At 49.3% G+C, this 24,946-nt stretch overlaps 1 protein-coding gene across 1 annotated transcript in view; it reads right to left on the reverse strand.

Annotated features, from left to right (window-relative positions):
- The window catches only part of LOC112924895 (myosin-13), a 52,440-nt gene that overhangs the window by 1,557 nt on the left and 25,937 nt on the right, over window positions 1-24,946 (reverse strand). The window contains exons 20-38 of the mRNA XM_072731954.1: window positions 24,003-24,139; window positions 22,118-22,373; window positions 19,546-19,788; window positions 17,542-17,718; window positions 16,156-16,301; window positions 15,961-16,051; window positions 14,561-14,950; window positions 12,375-12,501; window positions 12,175-12,293; window positions 9,754-9,950; window positions 9,196-9,379; window positions 8,485-8,650; window positions 7,502-7,626; window positions 6,196-6,504; window positions 5,902-6,105; window positions 3,473-3,598; window positions 3,011-3,181; window positions 688-792; window positions 494-589 (exon numbers count right to left, since the gene is read on the reverse strand). Coding sequence (XP_072588055.1) covers window positions 494-589; window positions 688-792; window positions 3,011-3,181; window positions 3,473-3,598; window positions 5,902-6,105; window positions 6,196-6,504; window positions 7,502-7,626; window positions 8,485-8,650; window positions 9,196-9,379; window positions 9,754-9,950; window positions 12,175-12,293; window positions 12,375-12,501; window positions 14,561-14,950; window positions 15,961-16,051; window positions 16,156-16,301; window positions 17,542-17,718; window positions 19,546-19,788; window positions 22,118-22,373; window positions 24,003-24,139 — 3,369 coding nt within the window. The remainder of the gene's footprint in view (window positions 1-493; window positions 590-687; window positions 793-3,010; window positions 3,182-3,472; window positions 3,599-5,901; window positions 6,106-6,195; window positions 6,505-7,501; window positions 7,627-8,484; window positions 8,651-9,195; window positions 9,380-9,753; window positions 9,951-12,174; window positions 12,294-12,374; window positions 12,502-14,560; window positions 14,951-15,960; window positions 16,052-16,155; window positions 16,302-17,541; window positions 17,719-19,545; window positions 19,789-22,117; window positions 22,374-24,002; window positions 24,140-24,946) is intronic.

The following is a 24,946-nucleotide window of genomic DNA, read 5'->3' on the forward strand; positions in this document are numbered from 1 at the left end:
AAATTCAATTTGCCAACTAAACTGTTTCTTTTCTGTAAAAGAGAAAGTTCCCCCCCCCATCCCAAGCCCCCCACCCCAGCTTCCTGCTAGTAATATCTCTTAGACCTGTTTGATAAGGGGGCAGGTCAGGAAGGATGAATGGGAGGGTGGTGGTGAGGAAGGGTGAGAAGGAGGAGGCCGTGGGGATGGGGATGGAGGCAAGGTGGGATGCTGTGAACCAGGATGGGGGGGGGGGGTCTAAGGAGTCCTGGTGGGGTGGGCTGGGATGGCCGGGGTGTCAGGTCAGGGCGAGGTGAGGCTGGCAGGGTGGGCTAGAGGACAGAGGTGCGGGCTAAAGTGAGGGTGCTGGCTACATGAGGTGAGTCAGGAGGTACCAAGGAGGTGCAGGCAGGCTCTGAGTTTGCAGCCTGCACATGAAAACCTGGGCCTCAGGCTCTGTGGACTTTATGGAACAGGATGTACTCCTGCTCAGGAGTAGGGGCCCCCTACTCACAGCCTCCTCCGCCTGCCTCTTGTAAGCCTTCACTTTGGCCTGTAGCTTGTCCACCAGGTCCTGGAGCCTGAGGATGTTCTTGCGATCCTCCTCAGCCTGTAAACAGAGCACCATGCCAGGGTCCCCCGGACATGCTGCTGCTTCTGCTGGGGTCAGAGCCACACCTGCTTACTGAGGCTTTGGAGACCCCCTACCTGGTACGTCAGTTCCTTGACTTTGCGTTCGTACTTGTGGGCCCCCTTCAGAGCCTCGGCTCCCCTCTTCTGCTCAGCATCCAGCTCACTTTCCAACTCCCGCACCTGGGTTTGGTGGAGAGAGCACGGGGCTGGGGTCAGAGCAGCCAGGCTTCTCCACGTACTCCCAAGTCGGTCATTTTAGGGAGGACTCAGGATCCCCTCATTATAGTTTGTAAAAATGTCTCTTCCTAAGGCTGGGGGACCACTTTTTAGTTGCAGGGCCACCACTGTTGGTGCAGATGAGAACAGGGAGCCCTCCTAGGTGCACACAGTGGGGCCACCAGACTGGGCTCCCAGGAGAGGCCTCTTCCTCTGGGGCCAGCAGCTTCGTGAGGCCTGGGCTTCAGCCCCAACCCATCCCTGCAGGTGAAGCCTGCATGAGCATTTAGGGGGCCCTGATTCCTAGTCAAGTGAAGCTATGGTGGGGGGTGGGTCATGGAGAGAGCCTGGGCCAGCAATGCTCAAGGTGTGTTCAAGCCCTGGTCGAGCTGGCTGATTCAAAGCACATCAGCAGCTGCCCCTGAGAATGAGTTTCTTTTCTTTTTTTTAATATTTTATTTATTTTTTCAGGAGAGACACAGAGAGAGGTAAAGACACAGGCAGAGGGAGAAGCAGGTTTCCCTGAGGGAAGCCGGATGTGGGACTTGATCCCAGGACTCCGGGATCACGCCCTGAGTCAAAGGCAGATGCTCAATTGCTGAGCCACCCAGGTGCCCCAAGAATGAATTTCTATGTGTTCTCTGTTTCTATGGAGGCTCTAATTCCTGCTCCACTACCTCAAATGTGGGGGTCAAATTAGACAAAGCACATGCAAGTGTGTTTTAAATGATAAATCTCTATGCAGGTGTTTCTTTCATAGCTGCATAGGGCTTTCCCTGAAGTCTTGAGGGGACAGGATGGCCACTGAGAACACAGGTCACTAACTCTGGCCCCGGACTCCCATGGTCCAGAGAGAGCCAAGAAGTGAGGGTGGCAGCCTAGCCCCTGGGAGGAATCCCAGTGGCCACAGACACAGGCAGCTCTGGGCCTGGGGACTCACCAGATCGACCTTGGCATCTACCAGTGGAACAGGGTAACTCTGGGCACTGTTCCAAAAATATTCCCCCCACTGCCACCCCTGCCACCCCATAAGCCCCGGGAAGCTGTTTACTACTATTAGCTTCTTGCAAACATCTATGTTCCTGGCAATGCCCTTGTAGCCTCTGTGAGGTTTGTGGAACTAAAGATAAAGGGGCAGCTGGGACTGGAGACTGGCTGAGGTGCCTCCCATGGGATGAGGGGGGCTGGCCGAGGGCTACCTGCCAGCTCAGGAATCAAAGAATCCTGGAGGGTGGCATGGGATCCCTCACTCCCTCAGTGGAGGGATCCATGAGGAAGACAGGCTAAGCTCATGTAATAGAGTATGACTGGGAAGAAGGAAAAGTAAGCATCTAAAGAATTTGGGTGGCTGAGTGGTTGAGCACCTGCCTTCGGCTCAGGACATGATCCTGGGGTCCTGGGATTGAGTCCCACTGGGAGCCTGCTTCTCCCTTTGCTTGTATCTCTGCCTCTCTCTCTGTGTAGCTTGTGAAGAAATAAATAAAATCTTTTAAAAAAAAGAAAAAACAAATACAGAAACAAATACAAATACAAATAGGCTCCCAGATAAAGAAAAAGCAGGACTGCTTTGAGCAGGGGGTAGAATTTTCCTGGGGCAGTGGGCTGCAGAGCACCCGCCACCTGCCACTTAGGACAGAGCAAGTGAGAAGCAAACCAGCATTTCGGACTGACTTCATTCAGAGACTGCGAAATCTGGGACGAATGTGAGCCGGGGGTGGGAGGTGAAGAGAGACTCTAGACTCTACAGAGGATGGGCTGTTGTTCACCCAAGTGGAGGCTGGAGAAAATGTAACTTACACCAAATATGTGATTTTGTGCATGTAAAGTACATTTCCCCTCACTTATGTGGAGCTGAATTCCTATAAACACAGGATGTGAACATTTGCAAGTGTCTTCACACTGCAGCTCCCGAGACTTAAGTGTTGCAAAGCGTGTGTGTGTGTGTGTGTGTGTGTGTGTGTGTGTGTGTGTTGTGGGGGATGGAGGAACCAGTGAAGGAGAACAGGAGAACTAGGTGGGAAAATCGGCTCACAGAGAGGTCTGCAAGTAGTCCTCAGACCAAACTCACATCCACTCCACCAATGCCCACTTTCCTGCAACCTAATTTCTGGACTGTGGCCCCATCAGAGATGGTTGAATCAGACAGGACTTTGAAGGTCAGAATCCTCTCAAGTCACCCTACCCTGGCCTCCAGTTTCTGGATCTGCTTCTTCCCACCCTTCAGGGCCAGCTGCTCAGCCTCGTCCAGACGATGCTGCAGGTCCTTCACCGTCTGCTCCAGGTTCTTCTTCATCCGCTCCAGGTGGGCGCTGGTGTCCTGCTCCTTCTTCAGCTCTTCGGCCATCATGGCCGCCTGATGAAGTTCATAGGAAGTATTAGTAGGTCACCTGGCATCCCCACCAGGAGGATACAGAGGATGCTGTCAAGGTCAATACTGTGCATGCTGATCCTGCCTACTTCATCCTGCCATCACTTGGTGATGCATCTCCTCCCCACTTGGTCTCTGCTGAGGCTTCATCTAACTCTAGGAAGCCAACACGATTCTAGAGGTCACCAGGCAAAAGAACCTACTTGCTTGGTCCCCACCCAGAAACCCCTTTCCTATCTCCAAACACCTGCTCCTAAAAGAAGCAATGGAGCTCACATCTGTGATCGCCTTCTTGGCTTTCTCCTCCGCATTTCTGGACTCCTGGAGGGAGTTCTCCACCTCTGCCTGGCACTGAGCTATGTCCACTTCCAACTTTTTCTTGGTATTTATCAGGCTTGTGTTCTACAGGAAAAATCAGATCCCAGAGGTGTAGGTTATCTTTGGATGCTTGAGACAAATTGAGCAGGAGACAGTTGCATGGGGAAGGAAATTAATCGCCATCTCATTTCTTATTTTTCATCTCAGGGATTTGCTAGGTGCTGTTTCATTCTTGACCAAACAGAAGGTCCTGAAACAGACCCAGGAACTAACTGTAAATAAAATAAGTGAGTAACTGATAAAGGTAGACTTTCACATATTTGAGGAAGAAGAGAGAATTCATTAAAAGATATCAGAGCAAGGAAAGGGTGGGTAGGCATAAGCATATAAAATGAGAAATAGTTCTAATGATCAAAACACACTATACATAGAATTATAAGGGTCATGACAAGTGGAAAACACTTGCAATGTAGGTTTTTGGAGAAACATTCTCTTTCTTAACATATAAAAAGGACAAAATCGTGCAAGTAAGAAAACAAGACACAAAGTACAGATAGGTGGAATGCACCTGAAGAAATAATTACTCATTAGTAATCAAAATTTCATCATATCTTTTTTTTTTTAAGTAGGCTCCATACCTAGTGTGGGACTTGAACTCATGATCCTGAGATCAAGAGATAGATGCTCTGCCCACTGAGCCAGCCAGACACCTCATGAAAATCAAAATGAAAAAGGTGAGGTGTTTTCTAACAATATAGCCGGTAAGGATTAAAAGATGTATAATGGGGGGTCTTTGAGGATTTAGAGGCAAGAGGTCTTACATATTCTCCCAATGAGAATAAAAATTGGGGCCACTTCGTGAAGGCAAATTTCTAATAGGCTACAAATGTCTTTATCATTTGGACCATGAAATTCTGCTTCCAGCAATCTAATTACTTCTAGGAGTAATAAGGAAATAATAATAATAACAATAATAATGGGGAAAATGTGAACTTTTAATTAGAAGTTAAGTTCATCATAGAAATTTTTTTGATTGTAAACATTTTATTGGGAATAATTTAAAACATCCAGCCATGGAGGACCGATTAAATAAAAGTGCCATACCACCCTACTGTAACGGATCACTTATCTGCCATTAAAAATAGTCATAGAGGGGTGCCTGGGTGGCTCAGTGGGTTAAGCGACTGACTCTTGGTTTCGGCTCAGGTCACGATCTCAGGGTCCTGGGATGGAGCCCTGCGTGGAGGGGGTGGGGGGGTGGGGGGGGGTCTGCACTCAGCAGGGAGTCCTCCTGAAGATTTCTTCCTCTGCCCCTTGCCCCACTGATGCACGAATGTGCTCTCTCATCCTCAAATAAATATATTTTTAAAAGATTTTATTTATTCATGAGAGACACACAGAGAGGCAGAGACACAGGCAGAGGGAGAAGCAAGCTCCCTGTGGGGAGCCCAATGCGGGACTTGATCCCAGGACTCTGGGGTCACGCCCTGAGCCCAAGGCAGATGCTCAACCACTGAGCCCCCCAGGTGCCCCTTCCTCAAATAAATCTTTAAAAAAGTAGTCCTAGAAGACTATTTAAAGGTGTAGGAATACATTTGTGACAAAGTGTTAAAATTCAAATGAGACGTTGCAAAAAAAATTGATCACATTTCTACAAAAGTATAATACTTATACACATGGACAAGAGCCTGGAATGAAAGATCTCAAAATGGTAACACGGTAGTTGGTATTTCTCTTCTATTTGTTTGCTTATATTCTATTTTCTAACAAAGATTTTTTTCTTTTAGAAAACTTTTATAAAGGTGGCAGACAGCCTCGCCTCTGCTGTCCCGCTCACTGCTCCCTTGCGGTGTATTCAAGAAACTTCTATCTCCTTAAAAAACAAACAACAACTGTGCTCTCTTCGGCGGCACATATACTAAAAAACAAAAACTTTCATAAAGGTAATAAAAATAATTATTTTGAAATGCAATTCTAATTTTCCCAGGCTGTGCCTTAGCTGTCAACTTCCCCCGTCTAAGCCTCCTCCAAGCCCCTTGATGGAATCATTCATCCTTCCTTTCTCTGATTTTCCCACAAGATGCATGCACCTTTTATCTTCAGATTAAATAAAGCTCAGAAATCTGTGCATCTGGAGCATAGTTATTCCAAGAACTAAGCTTTATTTTTTTTTTTAGATTTTATTTTTAGGTACTCTCTATACCCGAAGTGGAGCTCCAACTCACAACCCTGGGATCAGGAGTTGCATGCTCTACTGAACTGTGCCAGCCAGCCAGCCCTCCAAGAGCGAAGCTTGATGCACCTTGGTCTTGACCGCTAGTTTGGGAGGAAGGGTGGGTCCTACCTGGGCCCAGGGTGGGCCCCGGGTGGAGGGAGGAGGCACCCACCTGGGAATGCAGCAGCTGCACGCGGTCACTGGCGTCCAGCAGCTCCTGCTCCGACAGCCTGCGGGTCCGCTCTGTCTGCTCCAGGGCCGCCTTCATCTCCTCCAGCTCTTCCAGCAGGAGCCCATTCCTGCGCTCCACGATGGCCAGCTGTTCCTTGAGGTCCTCATTGCTCCGCAGGGCATCGTCCAGGTGCAGCTGGGAGTCCTTCCAGGAAAGCCAGGTGTGAGGCCGGAGCCCAGGACAGGTGCAACGCCCGCCAGGCCCACCTGAGCCCGCGCACACGCACGTGCTCACCTTGAGCTGGCCCTGCACTGTGCGCAGGTGCTTCTGGGTCTCTGCCACCTGGCGGCTAGAATGGCCCAGCTGGATCTCCAGCTCGTTGAGGTCCCCCTCCATCTTCTTCTTCAGCCTCAGGGCATCATTGCGGCTGCGGATCTCGGCGTCCAGCATGCTCTGCATGGCCTCTGCTGCTCGCTGGCTGTTTCTTTTCAGCTGCTCGATTTCTTCATCCTTCTCGGTAACCCTGCGGTCAAGCTCGGATTTCACCTGGCTCAATTCCAGTTGGACGCGCAAGATCTTGCTTTCTTCATGTTCCAAGGAGCCCTGATAAAAGCAGAGGAGTGATGGGGGGGGGCGTATAGGGGGAGTCATGAGCAGTCCTCTTCTTTTATTCTTAAAAGACTTTATTTCTTTATCTGAGAGAGGGCGAGCAAGATCTAGAGCAGGAGGAGGAGCAGCGGGAGAGGAGAAGCAGATTCCCCACTGAGCAGGGAACAGGATGTGGGGCTTGATCCCAGGACCCTGAGATCACGACCTGAGCTGAAGGCAGATGCTCAACCGACTGAGCCACCCAGGCGCCCCAGCAGCCATCTACTTGAACAGGTATTTTCCTTCCCGATAATGATAAAATCAGTATCACTCTACCCATTTTATAGATGAGTAGAGGAGAAACAATGTGCCCTCAAATATCCCAACAAGTAACGAAACTGGAACCAAAACTTTGCATTTGTTATTAACAATTTTATGTCTGGAGAGGGACAGAGCACCTTTTTGAATTAGTAAAACTTTTCTTGGGTGTGTGTTTTAAAGGCAGCTGTAACTCAGGAGACCACCAATCCTCTGGAGGGACAGGTTAATCACTCTCCGGTCAGGTCACCCTGCATTATGCAAATTTCCCCCAGAAATAGCTCCACCCTCCACCCTGCACTGGCCACACTGGTTGGGGCCTCAGGACACTGGGCCGATTTTGACTTGATGGAATTCCCAAAGCCCATCTGGCGTGTGACTCTGGTATAAAGCAGAGGAATTCCAAGCCAGCTCTCAGGATGTTTCGTGACTGAGCTCTTGCTTCCTGAGAGGAAGCCAGCAAGGACATAATGAACGCATTTATTTATTTATCTTCCAAGAGGGAGAAGTGATAAACTAGGGGACACCCAGGAAATGAAGCACAGCACAGCTGGTCCCCCAGGGACCACTGGATGTTCCTCCCCACGGAACTTCCGCACTCCCGGCAGGCAGCAACCCCAAAGGCCCGGAGGCTCCCCACTCCTTTGGTGTCCTGCCCTCCTGCGCTTCCGCGGGTCACATCCTGAACACTTGCCTCCACCTCTTCTAGGGTGACCTGGAGGTCTGACTTTTCCTGCTCCACCTGTTTCTTGCTCTTTTCCACTTCCTGAAGATGCTTGCCGGTTTCTGCAATCTGCTCGGTTAAGTCGGAAATCTCTTCTGCAAAGGACAGGATTGATTTCGCTTGCTTTTTTTTTTTTTTTTTTTTTAAGGATTTTATTTACTTATTTGACAGGGAGAGAGAGGAAGAGAGAGAGAGAGAGAGAGAGAGAGAGAGAGAAAGTAGGCAGAGGCAGAGGCAGAGGGAGAAGCAGACTCCCCGCTGAGCAGAGAGCCCGAAGCTGGACTCCATCCCAGGACCCCGGGATCATGACCTGCGTCGTAATCGACTGAGCCACCCAGACATCCTGATTTAGCTTGTTTTATCAGGCTCCAGTTGACAGTAGAGGCATTTTGCCTGGCAATTTGGGATTGGGGATTCATTCACGTTTATATGGGAGACAATACAGTGGAGCCCTTGAGGTGAGGTATCAGCACGACACATGTGTGTTGTCTCACCTGAACTATGCAGACACAGGAGTGGCAAGAACACTGCTGTGTGTGGCCCTAAAATTTCGCAAAGTATATAAAAACGGTCACCGTGAGGACCAGAGAAGAAAATTCTGGAGACAAAGCACAGAATATAGAGTCCTAGTCTTTCGGAACCAGAGGGGAGCCTTAGGGGGCATCGGGTCTGGTCTGATTTTGCGGATCAGGAGTCCGAGGTCCTAAGGGATTTGGTGACATGCCCAAGGACACAGAGCCATGTACGGACAGATTTGTGAAAGATCTCATTCTCCAAGAAGAGGTGAGCTTAGCAACTCACTCAAGACTAAGACTTAGCCACCACTGTGTCTGTGACATGAGCAGGGCTGAGCTCCAGGGTCAGCAGAGCAGACAGGAGGGTCCTGTGGGGCAGTGGGAGGAAGGAAGCCAGAGCGGGATAGGTGCACACCTGGGGTGGCATGGATGGCTCACCTTGCAGATTTTTATTCTCCCGCCTCAGCGTCTCCAACTGATCGACCACCTCTTCGTAGGCGTTCTGCATCTTGAAGATTTCGGTGCTAAGCGACCTGGATCCTTTCTGAGCAGCTTCCAACTCAGCCTGACTCTCATCCAGCTTTTGCTTCCACTCTACAAGGACCTTGGAGATGACAAAGGGACACATGAACAGCAGGAAGGACCAAGGCACCTGGGAGAGGCCACAAAAACAAGGGCTGTCTGGATGCAACGCCAAGGTTTTAACCTACTGTCCTATGGACTCAAGAGACAGGGTGGTTCTAGAGCACGGGCTTCAGACTCATGCTCCTACAGGCTATCCGCTTTATTTTTTTAAAGATTTCTCTTTTATTTATTTGAGAGAGAGCACAAGAAGGGGGAAGGGTAGAGGGAGAGGCCAGCGGGGAGCCTGATGCAGGGCTTGATCCCAGGACCCCAGGATCATGACCTGAGCCAAAGGCAGATGCTTCACCAACTGAGCCCTCCAGGCGCCTGCATCTGCTGTATTCTTTAAGGTATTTGGATCTCGAAGTAATCCGAATTAGCTTCAACTGAAAATTCACTTTGTTGGAAGTGTCAGCAAAGCAAACACGTATTGCACAAACCACTCCCCACACTATGACTTGATGCTCGGGGGACCTCCCAGATAAACATCCAAGTGTGAGAGGCCAAGGCTCCCTGGGGACAGACCTTATCAAGGTCCCTCTGCTTCCTGTCCAGGATGGCACGGGCTGTGCTGGTGCGTTCCAAGTCCAGCATCAGGTCATCCACTTCCCCCTGAAGCCTCTGCTTGGTTTTCTCCAAGGAGGCACACTTGGAGCTCACAGCCTCTGTGTTCTCCTCTGCTTCCTGGAGTCTCTGGGCCAGTTTTTTCCTAGGAGAACCAGATTTTTTTTTTTAACTTGACAAAGGTGGACTATTTCAGAACTACCTGTCGGATCGGACAAGGATGGGCAGTCCATTTGGAGCTGGAACTTGGTAAGAGGCAGACCTAGAATTGGATGAGTGGGCAGGGTCTAAGCATCACCTAGAGAATCCCAAAGTGCTTGGTGGCAAAGCTGGTCACCAAGAAGCCGCCAAGGGAACAAGGACAGTCCCAAGGGAAGGACAGGGATGCCCTACCTGGATGCTAAACAAAAACTCAAGGGCATGGGAAGGAAGAGAGGGTCTCTCAAGGCAGGAAGAATTCTCTGTCCCTTCACTCATGTCTTGGGGTCACCTCTGCTGCCGTGGCCGGGGAGCCCGTACTTGGCCTCCTCCAGCTCCTCCGTGCGCTGGATGGCGTCCGTCTCATATTTGGTCCTCCACTGGGCCACCTCGCTGTTGGCCTTGGACAGCGCCCTCTGCAGCTCGGCCTTGCCCTCCTGCTCCTCCTCATACTGTTCCCGCAGCAGGTCACAGTCGTGGCGGGAGGACTGCAGGGCGTGAGCCAGGGCGTTTTTGGCCTGTGGGAGGATGGTGGTAGCAGATTGCAAAGACATTTGGCCGTTACCAAGCCAAAGTATCTTCGTTTAACCCGGCATCTCCGAACTAGGGGTGGGGGAAGGGGAGGTGGGCGGGGGGTGGAGGTGACTGAGTGACGGGCACTGAGGGGGGCACTTGATGGGATGGGATGAGCACTGGGTGTTATTCTATATGTTGGCAAATTGAACACCAATAAAAAATAACTTTACAAAAAAATAAAAAATAAAATAAAATAAAATAAACCGGCTTCTCCCAATGTGAACTATTCCCGACCTGCCTTTACAAACTTAGCAGTACCTGCGTATGTCCTGTGTTATCTAATTTTTTTCAAGTTGACTCCCTGATTGTATTTAGTATTTTTTTTAAAGATTTTATTTATTTATTCATAGACACACAGAGAGAGAGAGAGAGAGAGAGAGGCAGAGACACAGGCAGAGGGAAAGGGAGACGCAGGCTCCATGCAGGGAGCCCAAAGCGGGACTCGATCCCGGGCCTCCAGGATCACACCCCAGGCTGCAGGCGGCGCCAAACCGCTGCGCCACCGGGGCTGCCCTCCTGATTGTATTTAAATATTCAGATTTTGCCAGTAAACTATTAAACTACATTAAATAAACAAGCACTAACATTTGCCACAAGCAGAAGGAAGCCATAAGAATAAAAGCAACAGGGATAAAGCAGTGTTCTCGATCCCCTTCTAGCTAGGTTCTGGTCACTGTGGCTCGGCTCTGTGCCTGAAGCCCACTCTCTGTACACCTTGATAAGAAAAATGAGCCCTTGCTAGAGAGACAGTATCCAAATTGAGCTCTTTTCTTTATGTAATCAGAAGAATTAAAACAGAATTAGAAAGGGGATAATTTTCTTGCTACTGATGCAATGCTATGGAAAGATGTCGCCATGAAAAACCCAAAAGCATTGTTTGGTGTCAGCAGGGGCTGTGTCCCCACACCGGGGAACTCTGATGTGAGCTGTTCTGTCTCCATGGCTGTCCTACCTCTTCCTGGGCAGGGGCCTCCCTCGCATACTCCTACTTGGTCAGGAGGACAATTTAGCTCTCATCTTGATGATCACAAAACACTTTTTTTTTTTTTTAAGATTTTAAGTAATCTCTACATTAAATGTGGGACTTGAATGCACAACCCTGAGATCGAGTTGTGTGCTCTACAGACTGAGCCAGCCAAGTGCCCCACACAACACTTGATGCCACCATCAAAGAAAGTTTTGTTCACCCAGCACAGTCATGTGCACATTTCCATCTTTTTGGAAACAGATAGACAGCGAAACTTTGCCCAAGGAAGAGAATTCAGTTGCTACTGTATCGTGGCCAGAAGACAGCCTCGTTCCTGTAATGGATTTTCTCACTGCTTGTTCAGACTCTGGGTCTTGCCACAACCCTGCCCCAGTTCCCTGAAGACCCTTACCATATAGTGGAAAGATGGGAGACTAATAAAATGCTTGGTTTCGTCTTTAGAAGAAGTAGAGCCTGGGAAAATTCTAGAAGATTGCCTTGTAAGTCCCACCCGGTGCATGGCAATCTCAAAATCACAGAACGTAATTTTGTAGACTCCTGGATTCTTATTCTCATGCTTGAACACACATTGACAGCATTTATTAGGCACCTGATGTGTGTACTGTTCTACTGTGCACTGTACATGTTTACCACTAGGGAAAAATTATTCTTGTCTGAGAGTTTACAGATCAGTGGGGAGATGGGCATTATGAACATAAAATCTAGGTATTAAAGTCAAGACGCGATGATGGTGTCATGTTTATGTCCCAAGCATGCCCCTGAAAGCTGTGCAGTCTTTTTGAAGGAGGAGGATTTAAAATCGGGTGCTGTAGCAGGTGACACATGAGTGATGAGGAAGAAAAAGGAAGGCATTTCAGGTGGCCAGGATGAATGGCTGAGCAGAGTGAAAGAATACACAGCAGCAGAGATGGTCAAGCTGGGGCGGCGGCAGGGAGGGGATGCCCTGGCTGGAGAGGGGTGTTTATCAGACCACCCTGTGAGGGACAGAGGAGCCCAGAGGATGGAGCACCCTGGCTCTGAGGAAGGAAATCCAATGCCAAAGTCCTGTAGCCTCAAAGAATGGGCTCCCACCTTGCCACATAGCAGAGAGGAGAAGCATCAGACTTCATGCATTGCCTCCAAACAGTTTTTGTGGCTTCTCGTTCTGACTCTGCCATTTCAGAAAGAGGCATTCTTACCTTGGTTTCTTCTTCCAGTTGCCTCTTAAGCTCCTCCAGCTGCTGGGTGAGGGCCTGCTTGCCTTTGGTTAGCTGTGAAATTAGAGACTCCTTCTCTTCCAGTTGGTGGCTCAGCTCCCCTACCAAACAGATGCATGAGTGTTGCTGACTGTCGCTGACTCGTGGCCTGGCTGGGCTAGAGAAGCCCTGCCCATCCTTACCATTTTGGGTCTGCAGTCTTGCCTTCTGCATGTTCAGATCATGGATTAACTGTGTCTGTTGGTCATCCTTGGCTTTGATCTCATTAAATTGGTCTTCTACAGTCCGGCACATTCTTTCCACGTTATTCTTTTCAAAAAAAAAAAAAAAATCAATATTAATGGGAAAAATGGGTTTCTGGTGTATTGAGCTGGGGAGTTTGATAGTCTAGCCCCTTGGCAGGTAAAATAAAAATAAAAATGCAGAGCACATAAATGTCAGTTTAAAAAATTATAATCATGGGATCCCTGGGTGGCTCAGTGGTTTAGCGCCTGCCTTTGGCCCAGGGCACGATCCTGGAGTCCCAGGATTGAGTCCCACATCGGGCTTCTGGCATGGAGCCTGCTTCTCCTTCCTCCTGTGTCTCCTCTGCCTCTCTCTGTCTATGTCTATCATAAATAAATAAATAAATCTTTAAAAAATTATAATCACTTCAGATTTGCTTTATTTTTATCTGTGATTATTGCTTAGTCACCACCAATAGGTTGGAGCAATAGCTTTAGGTAGATAAGTATTGATTGGTTTGTAAAAAAACAAAAAAACAAAAAAACCTTTGAGAAGATGCTACTCAAAGGAACCCCAGAATCCTCTTGTAATATAAGTAATTCTGTTGTCATGTGAATATTACCACCTGATTTGTTTATTTGAAAGCAGTATATTCAGATGATAGTGTTGAATATTTCATTTGTTTATACGAAGGATTCCTATGGTGGAGGTGGCATGGAGGGATTCACTCCCCCAGCCTCTAGTTAGCCTGTATTTTTGTGAAGTTTGTAGATTCCCTCCTCCTAACTCATAACATAAAACAAATATGTTGAGCATCTATTTTTCCTCAGAATGAGAAGTAAAAGATGGTGGTATAAGAGGCAGGAATATTAAATTTGAAGGAAGTTTTCAAGGGGTTTAGGATATCTTTAAGAAAATGGCACATGAACATAAAACAACTTTATATGGGATAGCTGAAAAAGAGACAGCAACTCACAAGGAGAAAAATCAAAGGATACAACAATTTAAAAAATATAAAGCAATATAGGTACTTCTTCCACTGGATTCTAAAATTGAGAACAGATAGCATGAACCAGTGGCAGAGAAAGGGAGGTGGCAAGGAGGTGCTGCATGTGGGTGGTGGTGTCATCTGTTCTAACCCAGAAAACCCTGCAACTTGGCCTGGGTGCTACAGGGGAGAGAGACAAAGATAGAGACAGAGAATACATACAGACATAACTCCTTAGAGGGAGGAAAAAGCCAAGAAGAGCAGAAAAATGGGGAAGCAAGCAAGAGAGAAAAAGGAGTTGCAGTCAAACAGTGAGAAAGAAATCAAGAGGAAGCCCAGGCTGTGGGAGTCCAGATCCTAAAGTAGGACAGCAAGAGGCCCCATGGATCTAAGAGCCCACCATTGTTCTCTAAGGAAGCCTTTGCCCTGAAGTCAAACACAGGGGTGGGTTTACCAGGAAGCTGGGGAGGTTGGAGCTTAAGACCTTCACGTGCATGGGCCCTAGATCATGCAGGTGGTATAGAAGTTTCCAGGTGGGGAAGGGAAGCTAGATGCAAGCAGAATATATTTGTAGGGAGACATCACTGGCAAATGGCCTAAAGTGGTCTCAGAAGACAGAGATCTGAGTCTCCAGGGTGCCAGTAAATTGTAACTTCTTTTTCTACTCTAAATGAATATTTGCTTTCATGCCTAACTTTGTATTTATAATTTTGCATATGTTTTCTTAGAGAGACCCTCCCCTCCTGAATTTCACATGCTTCAAGTGGCACAAAACTTGTATCTACCCCTGTTCTCACACATAACTTCATGCTGGTTATGCCTCCCAGAGATCAATACCATGGGCTAAGGAGGTGGCACGTAGAAAGCCGTTTGGTGCAATCCATCCACAGGTTTAGTTCTAGAAAATGACCAATGGATTGGAAGATTCTGAAAGCTTTCTGAAACTTTGGAAGGATGATGAGACCTTGAGTCATAGTGGGCCATTGTGTCAAGGTTGAATGACAGGAATGGATTTGGGGGGTTGGGGTCAGGCAGAAGGCAAGAGGGCTTTTCAGTTTTGAATGGGCAGTGAGTTTGGGGGGATCAAATTCTCCTGCTCCCTGGGGTGGTGTATGTGGCCACCTCAACGTTTGCTAAGAGCAGGGGTTCAGGTACCTTTGACTTGGAGACAGTCTCAATGTTACTGGCAAGGTCATCAATCTCCATCTTCATCTCGCTCTTCTCCTTCTCCAGCTTCTGCTTGACCCTCTGCAGGTTGTCTATCTGCTCCCCAAGCTCAGCCACGCTGTCCGCGTGCTTCTTCCGAAGAGCAGCCGTGGTGGCTTCGTGCTGCAGGGTGGCCTCCTCCAGGTCCCTGCGAAGTTTCTGGAACTCGGCCTCCCGCTTCTTGTTCATCTCCACCTGGGCAGACGTGACCCCACTGGCTTCTTCCAGGCGCTCGCTGATCTCCTCTAGTTCCCTGGAAAGGTCAGAGCGCTGCTTCTCTGCTTTGGCCCTGGAGGCGCGCTCTGCCTCGATTTCCTCCTCCAGCTCCTCGATGCGGGCCTGAAAGGGTCACTGCATCAGGAATGTTGGGAAAAGGGAGCAGCCCACTTTGGAAGGGGCAGGGTGGTGAGGGGCTGGGGGTGGGCATCACAAAGGAAAGACTACATAACATTCACGTAGTGAGGAGTAAACTTGGAGACCATCCCAATGTCTATCAGTAAGGGAATGGCCAAATCCACCATGATGGAGCCACGCTCCAGAACTTCATGAGCAGTTAGACTTGACCCGTGTCTACCACGGCCAGCTCTGCAGGATGCATTGCTGCATGAAAGGAGCAAGTTGCAGAACCATAATCTCTGTATTACCATATTTAAACTAAAAAATATAAAGCATATAGAATATAAAATCTACATCTATTTAATGAATATATTTACATGCATAAATATACATGCAAAGATAGATAATATATGCTTGCATATATTTATGTTCCTGTTTCTTTATATTTTAATATATATGTACATATCCATATGTATATGTGTATCATATATATACACACATATATATCTCTCTATATATACATCTTCCATATATAGTCTCCTTGGGTCTTTTTTTTTAAGTTTCATTTTTAAGTGATCTCTACACCCCAGTGTGGGGCTTGAACTCAGAACCCTGAGATTGAGAGTTGCATGCTCTACCAATGGAGCCTGTCAGGTGTCCTTCTTTGGGTTTTAAATGCGTACATAAACCTGTAGCAAAAGATCCAGAAGAATACGAATCCACCTGAAAGTGGGAATGACCTCTGAGAAGGGGGATTATGGGTGGTGATCAAAGTGTCCTTATCAATATCCTTATTTAGCCTTATTGGTAACACTGCGATATTCTCAAGGAAATCTATGTGTGTGCTACTGGCAAAATCAAAGTGTTAATTTCAGAAAAAATAAAAAGGACAGGACATCCTCTCCAGCTCCGAGGACACAGAGAAAATAAGCAGCAAAAGGAACAAAGGCAAAAGGGCAGGAGGGGCCCCTCCAGAGGGTTTTCAGGGTTCCAGAAGGTTTTGGCACTTCTACCTGCAGTTCTTTGATCTTCTTTTGTAATTGTAAACTGTGCACTTGTTCATCGTCAATTTTGGTTTGCAACTGACTGATTTCGAACTCCTTCCTGAAAATAGATGCATATGTTTAAAATAACATAAAATCCCAGCCATTTAAAGGGATAAGTTGGCACTTGGGCTCAGACACAGAAGTCAAACACGAAATCTTTACTTCTTCAATTTCTCCTCCACTTGCTGCTTGTCATTTTCCAGATCCATGATGGATTCCTGGGACAGTTTCAAGTCCCCTTCCAACTTCTTCTTTATTCTCTCCAGATCTGCCCGCAGTTTCTTCTCCTGCTCCAAGGAGCCCTCGAGCTGGGGAGACACAGGCAGAAAGGTTGGGGCTGACCCCTCAAGCCAGTGAGGATGCACATGAACTGGCGGTCTACTTTGGGCTCCTGGGAGTGTGCTTGCTGGTCTCTGGCCCCAGGAGGGAGCAAGTCTCCCCTGCCTCTCCACTCTTCCCTCCTCCAGCAAAGGCTACCCCAAGGGGCTGGATCTCTCGGAGGCCTTCTGGTGCCTCTTTCCACTGATTCCCACTTGGCCTGTCCTAGGCCACGTTCCCTAGAAACATGGTGCCCATAGATGCATGCTCGTGCCCAGATGGGAGCAAGGGGGAGCTTCCGTGGATGGGCTCTGCTACAGCCAGGCCCATGAGGGTCTAGATTGTGCACCGTCACTCCTCCCCAACCAACACCATGCATCCGTGGGGAGATTAGGGCAAATTTGTGTGTGTGTGTGTCCATGTGTGTACATACACATGTGTGTGTGAGGACCAGGGCTGTAGGGGTGAAGCACGCCTGCTCAGGGGAACACGCAATCTGGGCAAGTTCCAGCAACAATTGTGAGTAAGCCTGAAAACGTCAGGCCTGGCTCTTGCAACCTAGAACATATATGCAACTGATGAATCCCTGCATTCTACCTCTGAAACCAAACAAACAAAAGAAGAAGAACAAAAATGAAACATGATGGGGAAAAATGAAAATTGTCATGGCCACAAACAGGACTCATTGTTAATAATGTTAGAACAGGATCAGAGCTTTTGGAACCCAAGGACCTGCAAGTGGATGCTAAAAACAGTGATGATGATGATGGTGATAGCTCTACGTGCTGAATTAACTAACTTTCTTTCTTTCTTTCTTTCTTTCTTTCTTTCTTTCTTTCTTTCAGATTTTATTTATTTATTTGAGAGAGATTGAGAGAGCAGGGGCAGGGAGAAGGAGCAGCAGACTCCCCACTGAGCAGGGAGCCCAGCTGGGACTTGATCCCAAGAGCCTGGGATCATGACCTGAGCCAAAAGCAAAGGCTTCACCGACTGAGGCTTCCAGGCGCCCCCGAAGCTGAGCTTTTGGTGGAAACCCTCCAAGATGAGCTGGTCGTACCCCCACTTTACTTTAAGTGGCTGGCTCAGCATTCCAGACTCATGTAGAACAGGCCGAGGTCCAGACTCAGCGAGTCTGACTCTGAATCAGAAGTGAGACTCCCCCTTCCTAAGCCCTAACCCCTGCCTCTGCAGAGTAACAGCTGTTAGAACCCAGTAGTAAAATATCCTTACGTCATCCGTTTGCTGCTCCAGCTTGACATTTATTTTGATTAGACCGTTGACTTTATCTTCTTCCACCTGAAGATCATCCAGTGCTTGCTGATGGGCTTCCTGCAAAGACTTCTTCTCTTTGGTCAGTTTGGAAATGTTTTCCTCGAGCGCTGTCATTTCTTCAGAAAGGTTCTTGACCTGTGAGAATACCAACACAATATGGAGTGCTTAAACAATTCAATCCACAGCTATTGGTTTTTTTGGTGTGTCTCCCCCACCCCACCCTGTGCTTTTCTTCTCCTTCTTCTTTTTTTTTTTTTTAATTTTTTTTTTTATATTTATTTTTATGATAGTCACAGAGAGAGAGAGAGAGAGAGAGAGAGGCAGAGACACAGGCAGAGGGAGAAGCAGGCTCCATGCACGGGAAGCCCGACATGGGATTCGATCCCGGGTTTCCAGGATCGGGCCCCGGGCCAAAGGCAGGCGCCAAACCGCTGCGCCACCCAGGGATCCCTCCTTCTTCTTTCTTTTTTGGCTTCTGCTTCTCTAGCTCCGTGGCAGGTGTTCACTTGTTGGCTGTGTCATTCGGAAACTGGCAGCCCCTCAGGTCTTAATTTCCTCTCTGGCCTGCCCAGGAGCCTCGGATCCTCCCGTTAGGAACATTCCTCCAGAGAGGGTTTTATGTCTTATAAGGGAGGGTGCTGATAAATGCAAGTAGGATGCTTTTGAAGGGCCACCCATTGATCTCTATGTATCACCATGTACCCATGGGACTGCGTTTTCCGGGTTGGGCTATTGGGGTTCAGACTAAGGCAGGAAGAGTAAGGAGAGATACCAAGTGTCTCTGCAAGAATATCTAGAATGGGAGCCTGGGCCGCCAGGACGCGGGAGAGGGGCACCAAACATGAAGCTTCAAGGCCTAAGTTGAACCTCGACCTACGTATGACACTCTTCCCAGATCGGAGGTTGTTAACCTCCTGACCTGTTGGTTGAATCTGGCCGCGGATGTGTATTTTCTAGTTCATACAGTAGTTTACAACTTCTCTCTCTCTCTCTTTTTTAAAGATTTTACTTATTTATTCATGAGAGACAGAGAGAGAGGCAGAGACACAGGCAGAGGGAGAAGCAGGCTCCCTGGGGGGAACCCGATTCAGGACTCGATCCCGGGACTCCAGTATCATGACCTGAGCCGGAAGGCAGACGCTCAACCACTGAGCTCCCCAGGCGTCCCAGTTTACAACTTCTCAATAAGTTATCAATATTGAAAAAAGAAGTGAAATTTCGCATAAAACCCGGATTCCTGGCTGCTGATGGAAAATTAGAAGCTCTGGGGATGCTGGATTCACATTCCCACCTGGCAGCTGTTGGGTCGGGCGTGCTGCCTTGGACAGGGCAGGTGCTCACCCATTTGCCGCAGTCTCGACACCTCCCCGTTGTCCCTTACCCAACTCAAGAGTGTCCATCCAACACTAACCCTGGGTGGTCTCACCCCAGGTCAACCCCCTCCCTTACTCTACCTCATTAGTAACTATTATTACGTGAATCAAGTGCTGTGATTTTTCACAGATTTCTGTAAAAGGTGAGGATTCTCGTTTTGACCAGGTATTTCCAGATACTCTGCACTTTGCCTATAATGCACGAGGGTCCCTGCCAGTGCCTGGTGTCATCCAGCTGTCTGCCCCCTTGGCCACCTACCTCCTTCCCTCCTTGTCCACCCGCCCCCTGGAGGTGTTTTGGTTTGCTCTTCCTGGGCCAAATGCAAACAAGGATGAGTAAGATGCCACCCTTCTCCAGGCTCTCTTGCTTCATGCAGGAGGGTCTGGGGCTGGAAGTCTGGGGTACACCCAGCCAGGCAGGAGGGTTGACAAGAGCCTTCAGTGTAGACAACAAGGCAGAGGACAGAACTTGGTGGGACCTCACCACCTGTCCGCTTGCTCCCACCTCTGACTCCGGGCAACGTCTGCTCCCCACTGGGAGGCAGTGAGGACCATTCCAGAAGCTGTGAGGACTCCCAGCACTGCCCACCTTGTTCTCGGTGGCGTGCTTCTCCTTTTCCACTTTTGTCAGCGTCAACTCCAGATCATCGATGTCCCTTTTTAGAGACGAGCATTTATCTTCCAGGCTCCTCTTCTTTGCCACTAGGTCAGAATTCACCTCTTCTTCCTCTTCCAGCCTCTCGTTCAGCTCCTTGACTTTGGCTTCCAGTTGGATCTTGCTTTTGATGAGGCCCTCGCAGCGCTCCTCCGCATCGATCAGGTTTTCCGTTTCCTGAAAGAACCAGATCATCGTGTTCCCGTCAGACTACAGCAAACCCCATGAGGGGAAGTGCTCTGCCCTCCAAGAGCCCACTACCTGGACCTACGGCAAGGAATGGGTCACAGGCACGCACACACTCTCACGTGCACATATGCGCACTCAGGTGTGCACACACATTCACATATGCACCCATGCATACACACATACTCACATACACAGTTGAACACACATGTACACATGCACATATGCACACTCACGCACGTACATACATGTGCACACATGAACATATGCAACCATGGATATTCACACACACGCTCATGCACACTCACACATGTACACATGTGCACACATTCGCACACATGCACACTCATGTGAACACATGAACATATGCACCCATGCATGTGCACACACTTGCACACCTGCACCCTCGTGCATGTACACATACATGTGTACCCATATATATTCACGCACACACACACAATGCTCACGTGCACACATGCACCCTCACGCATGTACACATACATGTGCACCTATGAATATGCACACACACTTGCATGCACGGGTGCATGTCTGTGTACACACTCATGTGTAGAGACATGCACCCACGCATGTGCACACATGTGCACGTACACACATACATAAATGCACACACACACGCACATCACTTGTATCTCATTGGTATACCTTTTTTAAAATATTTTTTTTAATTTTTATTTATGATAGTCACAGAGAGAGAGAGAGAGAGGCAGAGACACAGGCAGAAGGAGAAGCAGGCTCCACGCACCGGGAGCCCGATGTGGGATTCGATCCTGGGTCTCCAGGATCGCGCCCTGGGCCAAAGGCAGGCGCCAAACCGCTGCGCCACCCAGGGATCCTGGTATACCTTTTTTTAACCACCAAGGACATCCACTTAATAGAAATTCACCTGAAATAATTCAAGCACAGGACTCCATACAGTTCACGAGGCTTCTGCCAATTTGCCCCAAATCGCCCGGCCTGCCATTTCACTCTTCCTTTCACCACCACTTGAAAAATGACTCATCTACTCGTTACCACAAGTTACCTGGTATTTTCAAAACATTACTACCTTTTAAGTTCCAATAAAAAAGTGCAGTCTATGCCCTGTGAGCCCTGCCTCCTCAAGCCACAGAGCAGGAAGTTCAAAATAGTAATAAAATGAATATGTAGAGATATGTCCCAGAGGGCTCTGTAATGAGTCTCTTGGATAGGTCAAGATCAGCTAATAATCGGGCTATACCGTGTTGTGTAAGAGTGCTGTAAAAACTGGGCCCACATTTCAAGATTATGGGTAAGAATAAGCGTCAGTGTTAATTAAGCATGTACTATGTGCCAGGTATTTCAGAAGCAGGGACTCACCCGATTCTCCTGACAACCCTATGATGTGCGTCCTATTACTGTGCCCATTTTACAGATGAGAAGAGCAAGGCACAGAGAGGCTGCGAAACTTGCCCGAGGCCACACAGCTCTCCAATGGAGGATCTGGGATATAAATCCAGCTACCTGGTTCTAAAATTTGTCTTCTCTCCCACTCAGCTTGGGAAAGTGCTTCCAATGACCACGCTGGCTGTACTGATTGGGAGAATAAGAAGGGGAGGAGAAAATGCTTTGTATGTGAGGCATTTGGGGGTTTATTTAAAAAGGGCAATTCATTCATGAATTGATAAAATTGCCCTGCCAGAGTGTTCATTTCCCCCACCTCCTTGATTCATTTTATTTTTTTTTTAAAGATTGTATTTTTTTATTCATGAGAGATGCAGAGGGAGAAGCAGAGGCTTCTCTGCAGAGAGACCGATGTGGGACTCGATCCCAGGACCCCAGGAACATACCCTGGGCTGAAGGCAGGCGCTAACCCGCGGAGCCACCCAGGGGTCTCTATCTTCTTGATTTAAAAAGGGCCTATCTTCAAGGCATTTTTAGTATAATCATATTACCCAAACTCACGTATATACGATCACTCCTAATTTGAATTGTTGTAGTGACTTACTTGGAATTTTTGTTTTTCTTAAGACCTGGTGCATCCCTGACAGGCTTTAATTACGGGGACAGACACATTGCCCTCATGTCCACAGCAAAGTAGGCCTAACGCCGCTGTGGAAGACGGACAGAAATGAGGGTGAGCAGAATCCACTGTGCAGAGGAGCTCACCCTGCAGCTCGGCAGCGGCCAAGCCTCGCCCCCTCCGTCCTGGGACCCCGCAGGGGGAGCTGCAGTACTCCGTAGGCCCACTAGGTGGCACCACGGCCTCTCGAATAGAGGCACCTGCAGGGGCCTGGGCCTCGCTACTGTTTCTAACTGACCCTGGAGGCGGGCAGGTACTTACAGACTGCACCTGCAACTGGAGGTCGTTCTTTTCCTGCAGCAGGGACACCATCTTCTCCTCCAGCTCCTTGCGGCGAGCCTCAGATCTGGCCAGCTCTTCCTTGGCCCTCTCGAAGTCTTCCTTCATGGTGGCCATCTCTCTCTCAGCCTCCGCGCTCTTGAGGAGCGGCTTGATCTTGAAGAACAGGTTCATCCAGGGCCAGTGCTTGACGTTCATGAAGGAGCGGATGTTGTACTGGATGCAGAAGATGGACTCCCTGGACATTGCGGTGGGCTGGGTTAATGACCCATGGCAAGGACGCTGTCCACCCCTGCCCACTCCGGGGGTGGGGGGCCCATGCCCTTTACCCTTCCCTGGAGACCCCCGCGATGCCCAAGGTCCTGATTCCCGACACCATGAGCATCTTCATCCCTAGTCCCCTGAGTCTAAAGATTTTATTTATTTATTTATTTGATAGAGAGAGAGAGAGAGAGAGAAGAGAGAGCACAAGCGGGTGGGAGGGGCAGAGGGAGAGGGAGAAGCAGAGTCCCCGCGGAGCAGGGAGCCCGAGGCAGGACTGGATCCCAGGACCCTGAGATCATGACCTGAGCCGAAGCCCCCTGCGCCCGTCTCCCACATTTCAACGGCTGACTCTCACCATTTTGAAAGACCCCATTGCCTTTGATTCCGTGCTCACGGCTTCATGGTACTCGGCATGTGGGCTCCTCTTCCTGCCTACCCGCGGGTGTACGCCGGGACCGTCTCCCCGACTCTTGCCCTCCTAGAATGGCCTACTTCCCTGATTTAGACTAGTGCCTGTCCCAGTGCCACCTGCCGTATCTCATGCTGTATCCCCCACAGCTCACGTGTGCCTGAAAAAATGCTTCTCTTTCCCATAAGCTGGCACCTGCTAAGGGGTCGTTTCTCCCCCATTTCCATGCTGGCTTCCATTCTCTTCACCCAGCTAGATGCCTGCAAGGTGCACAGTGGTGGCCCATGTGGTGACACCAGTGTTAGACCCATGTAGGGCATCAGGAAATAGGTGAGAATGGGCCTCCCCTCAAGGTTTACCCCTCCTGAAATCCCTAGTACTGCTGCTGAATTACCCAAGGAGTAAGACTCTTCAGTGTCCTCTGAATGCATCCCCTGCTCCCTCATGGGTGGACTCCTCATTAGTTCAGATCCTTGTCACCTTCTGCAAACCTGATCCTCTCACTAGTCCCTGTACGTGCTTTCTGTGGCTTCCCAGCCAGATGCTCGGGTCTAGCCTCATTAACAGGGTGCAGAGGAGCCTGCGTTGGGTGCCTCTCCCTCTGCTTGCCCCACGGTGACCTCCAGGCTGTGCAAAGCTTCCTTCAGAGAGTTCTCTCCTCTTGCTGACCCCTGCAGCACCCCCACAAACTCCCAGCCCAATTGAGGGCTTGTTGTCACTATGCCGCATCGCCCCAAATGTGACTCTGACTTTGTACTTGTCATGCGTGTTACGGTCAGCCATGCAGGGGTCCGCTCCCAGCCTATCCCTGAGCTCCTGGAAGGCAGGTTTTTTTTCTTTCTTTCTCAAGACTGTATTTATTTATTTGAGAGAGAGAGAGAGAGAGCACAGAAAGAGAGAGGCAGAGGGAGAAGCAGACTCTCCTGCTGAGCAAATAGCCCAATGCAGGCTTTGATCCCAAGACCCTGAGATCACAACCTGAGCTGAAGGCAGAGGCTTGACCCACTAAGCCCCCCCGCCAGGTACCCTGGCAGGGTTCCTTTCTGTATCCCCAGCATCATGCAGGGTCCCTAGCATAGAATGGCCCCTTGGCAGGTGTTGGTCCAGTGAATGAAAGAAAACATTGATGCTTTAAGACCAAAACAGCTGTGAAGTGGGGAGGGCAGGATAAGGTGGGCCAAGGGTCCAAATCACCTCCTCTCCATCATCTTCTTGAACTCCACCCGCATCAGGTACCCCCGGCAGACGGCCTGAGTGCGCGTCATCAAGGTCACCAGCTTCTCGTCCCTCATCTCCTCCAAGAGTCCGAGAAGCCCAGCTTTGAAAAACACCTGCATCACAGAAGAGACGAGCCCTGCTTTGTTCTCAGCAGGTGTGCCAGCCAGGCACCCCTCTTGCACCCTGGGAGCCTGTGTGTGCCCGACCCAGCCTGCCGCCTTTGGAGCCCCGGCTTGGGGCTGGCAGTCCTCTGCACCCCACGGTGGCTTCTCCTCTGGCCCTTCCCATAGGACGTCCCAGGGCCTGCCAATCCTCATGGACGGATTGGGCCAGAGCTCACACACAGGAGGCGGCAAAGAGGAGTCCAGAAAATACCCTCAAAGCTCAGCTGTGCCCAGGTTAGGAGAAATTCACAGTCTGCCTCCCTGTCCTCCCCTCTGCCCCTCTGGGAAGACTGGTCCTACCTGCAGGCCCACTCACCCACGGCCCTCCTTGGCCCATGTTCCGAGGAAGCAGGGCACCCTTGGGGGTTCCACAGGCCCCGGCCAGCCCTTTCCAGGAAGGAGAGCCTTGGAGACAGGCCAGGATCTGAAGCTGACCTTTGCCTGTCTCTGTCCTTGTGACCTCAAGAGCAGGTTTCTTGCCCTCTGGGAGCCTTTGTTTCCCTTGCCCTACCTGTAACTCCATGAGGTCAGGACTAGCCTTATCACCCCTGGGTTCCCGGAGTCTGCTGTATTCTCCTCTTTCCTTGGCTCTTAAGTCCCACACGAGATGCCTTTGTTCTGCTCTCTTAGGACACTAGAACTTTTTATTGCTTTCTTCCATTGCTGAGGGTAGTGGTGGGAGGGTGGGTGGAGAAGCCTCTAGACACTTAGAAACCAACATGGAAACAGGATTCTCCATACCTAGACCCTGGTTCC

This window comes from Vulpes vulpes, chromosome 12, assembly GCF_048418805.1.
Source record: "Vulpes vulpes isolate BD-2025 chromosome 12, VulVul3, whole genome shotgun sequence".
NCBI classification, from domain to species: Eukaryota; Metazoa; Chordata; class Mammalia; order Carnivora; family Canidae; genus Vulpes; species Vulpes vulpes.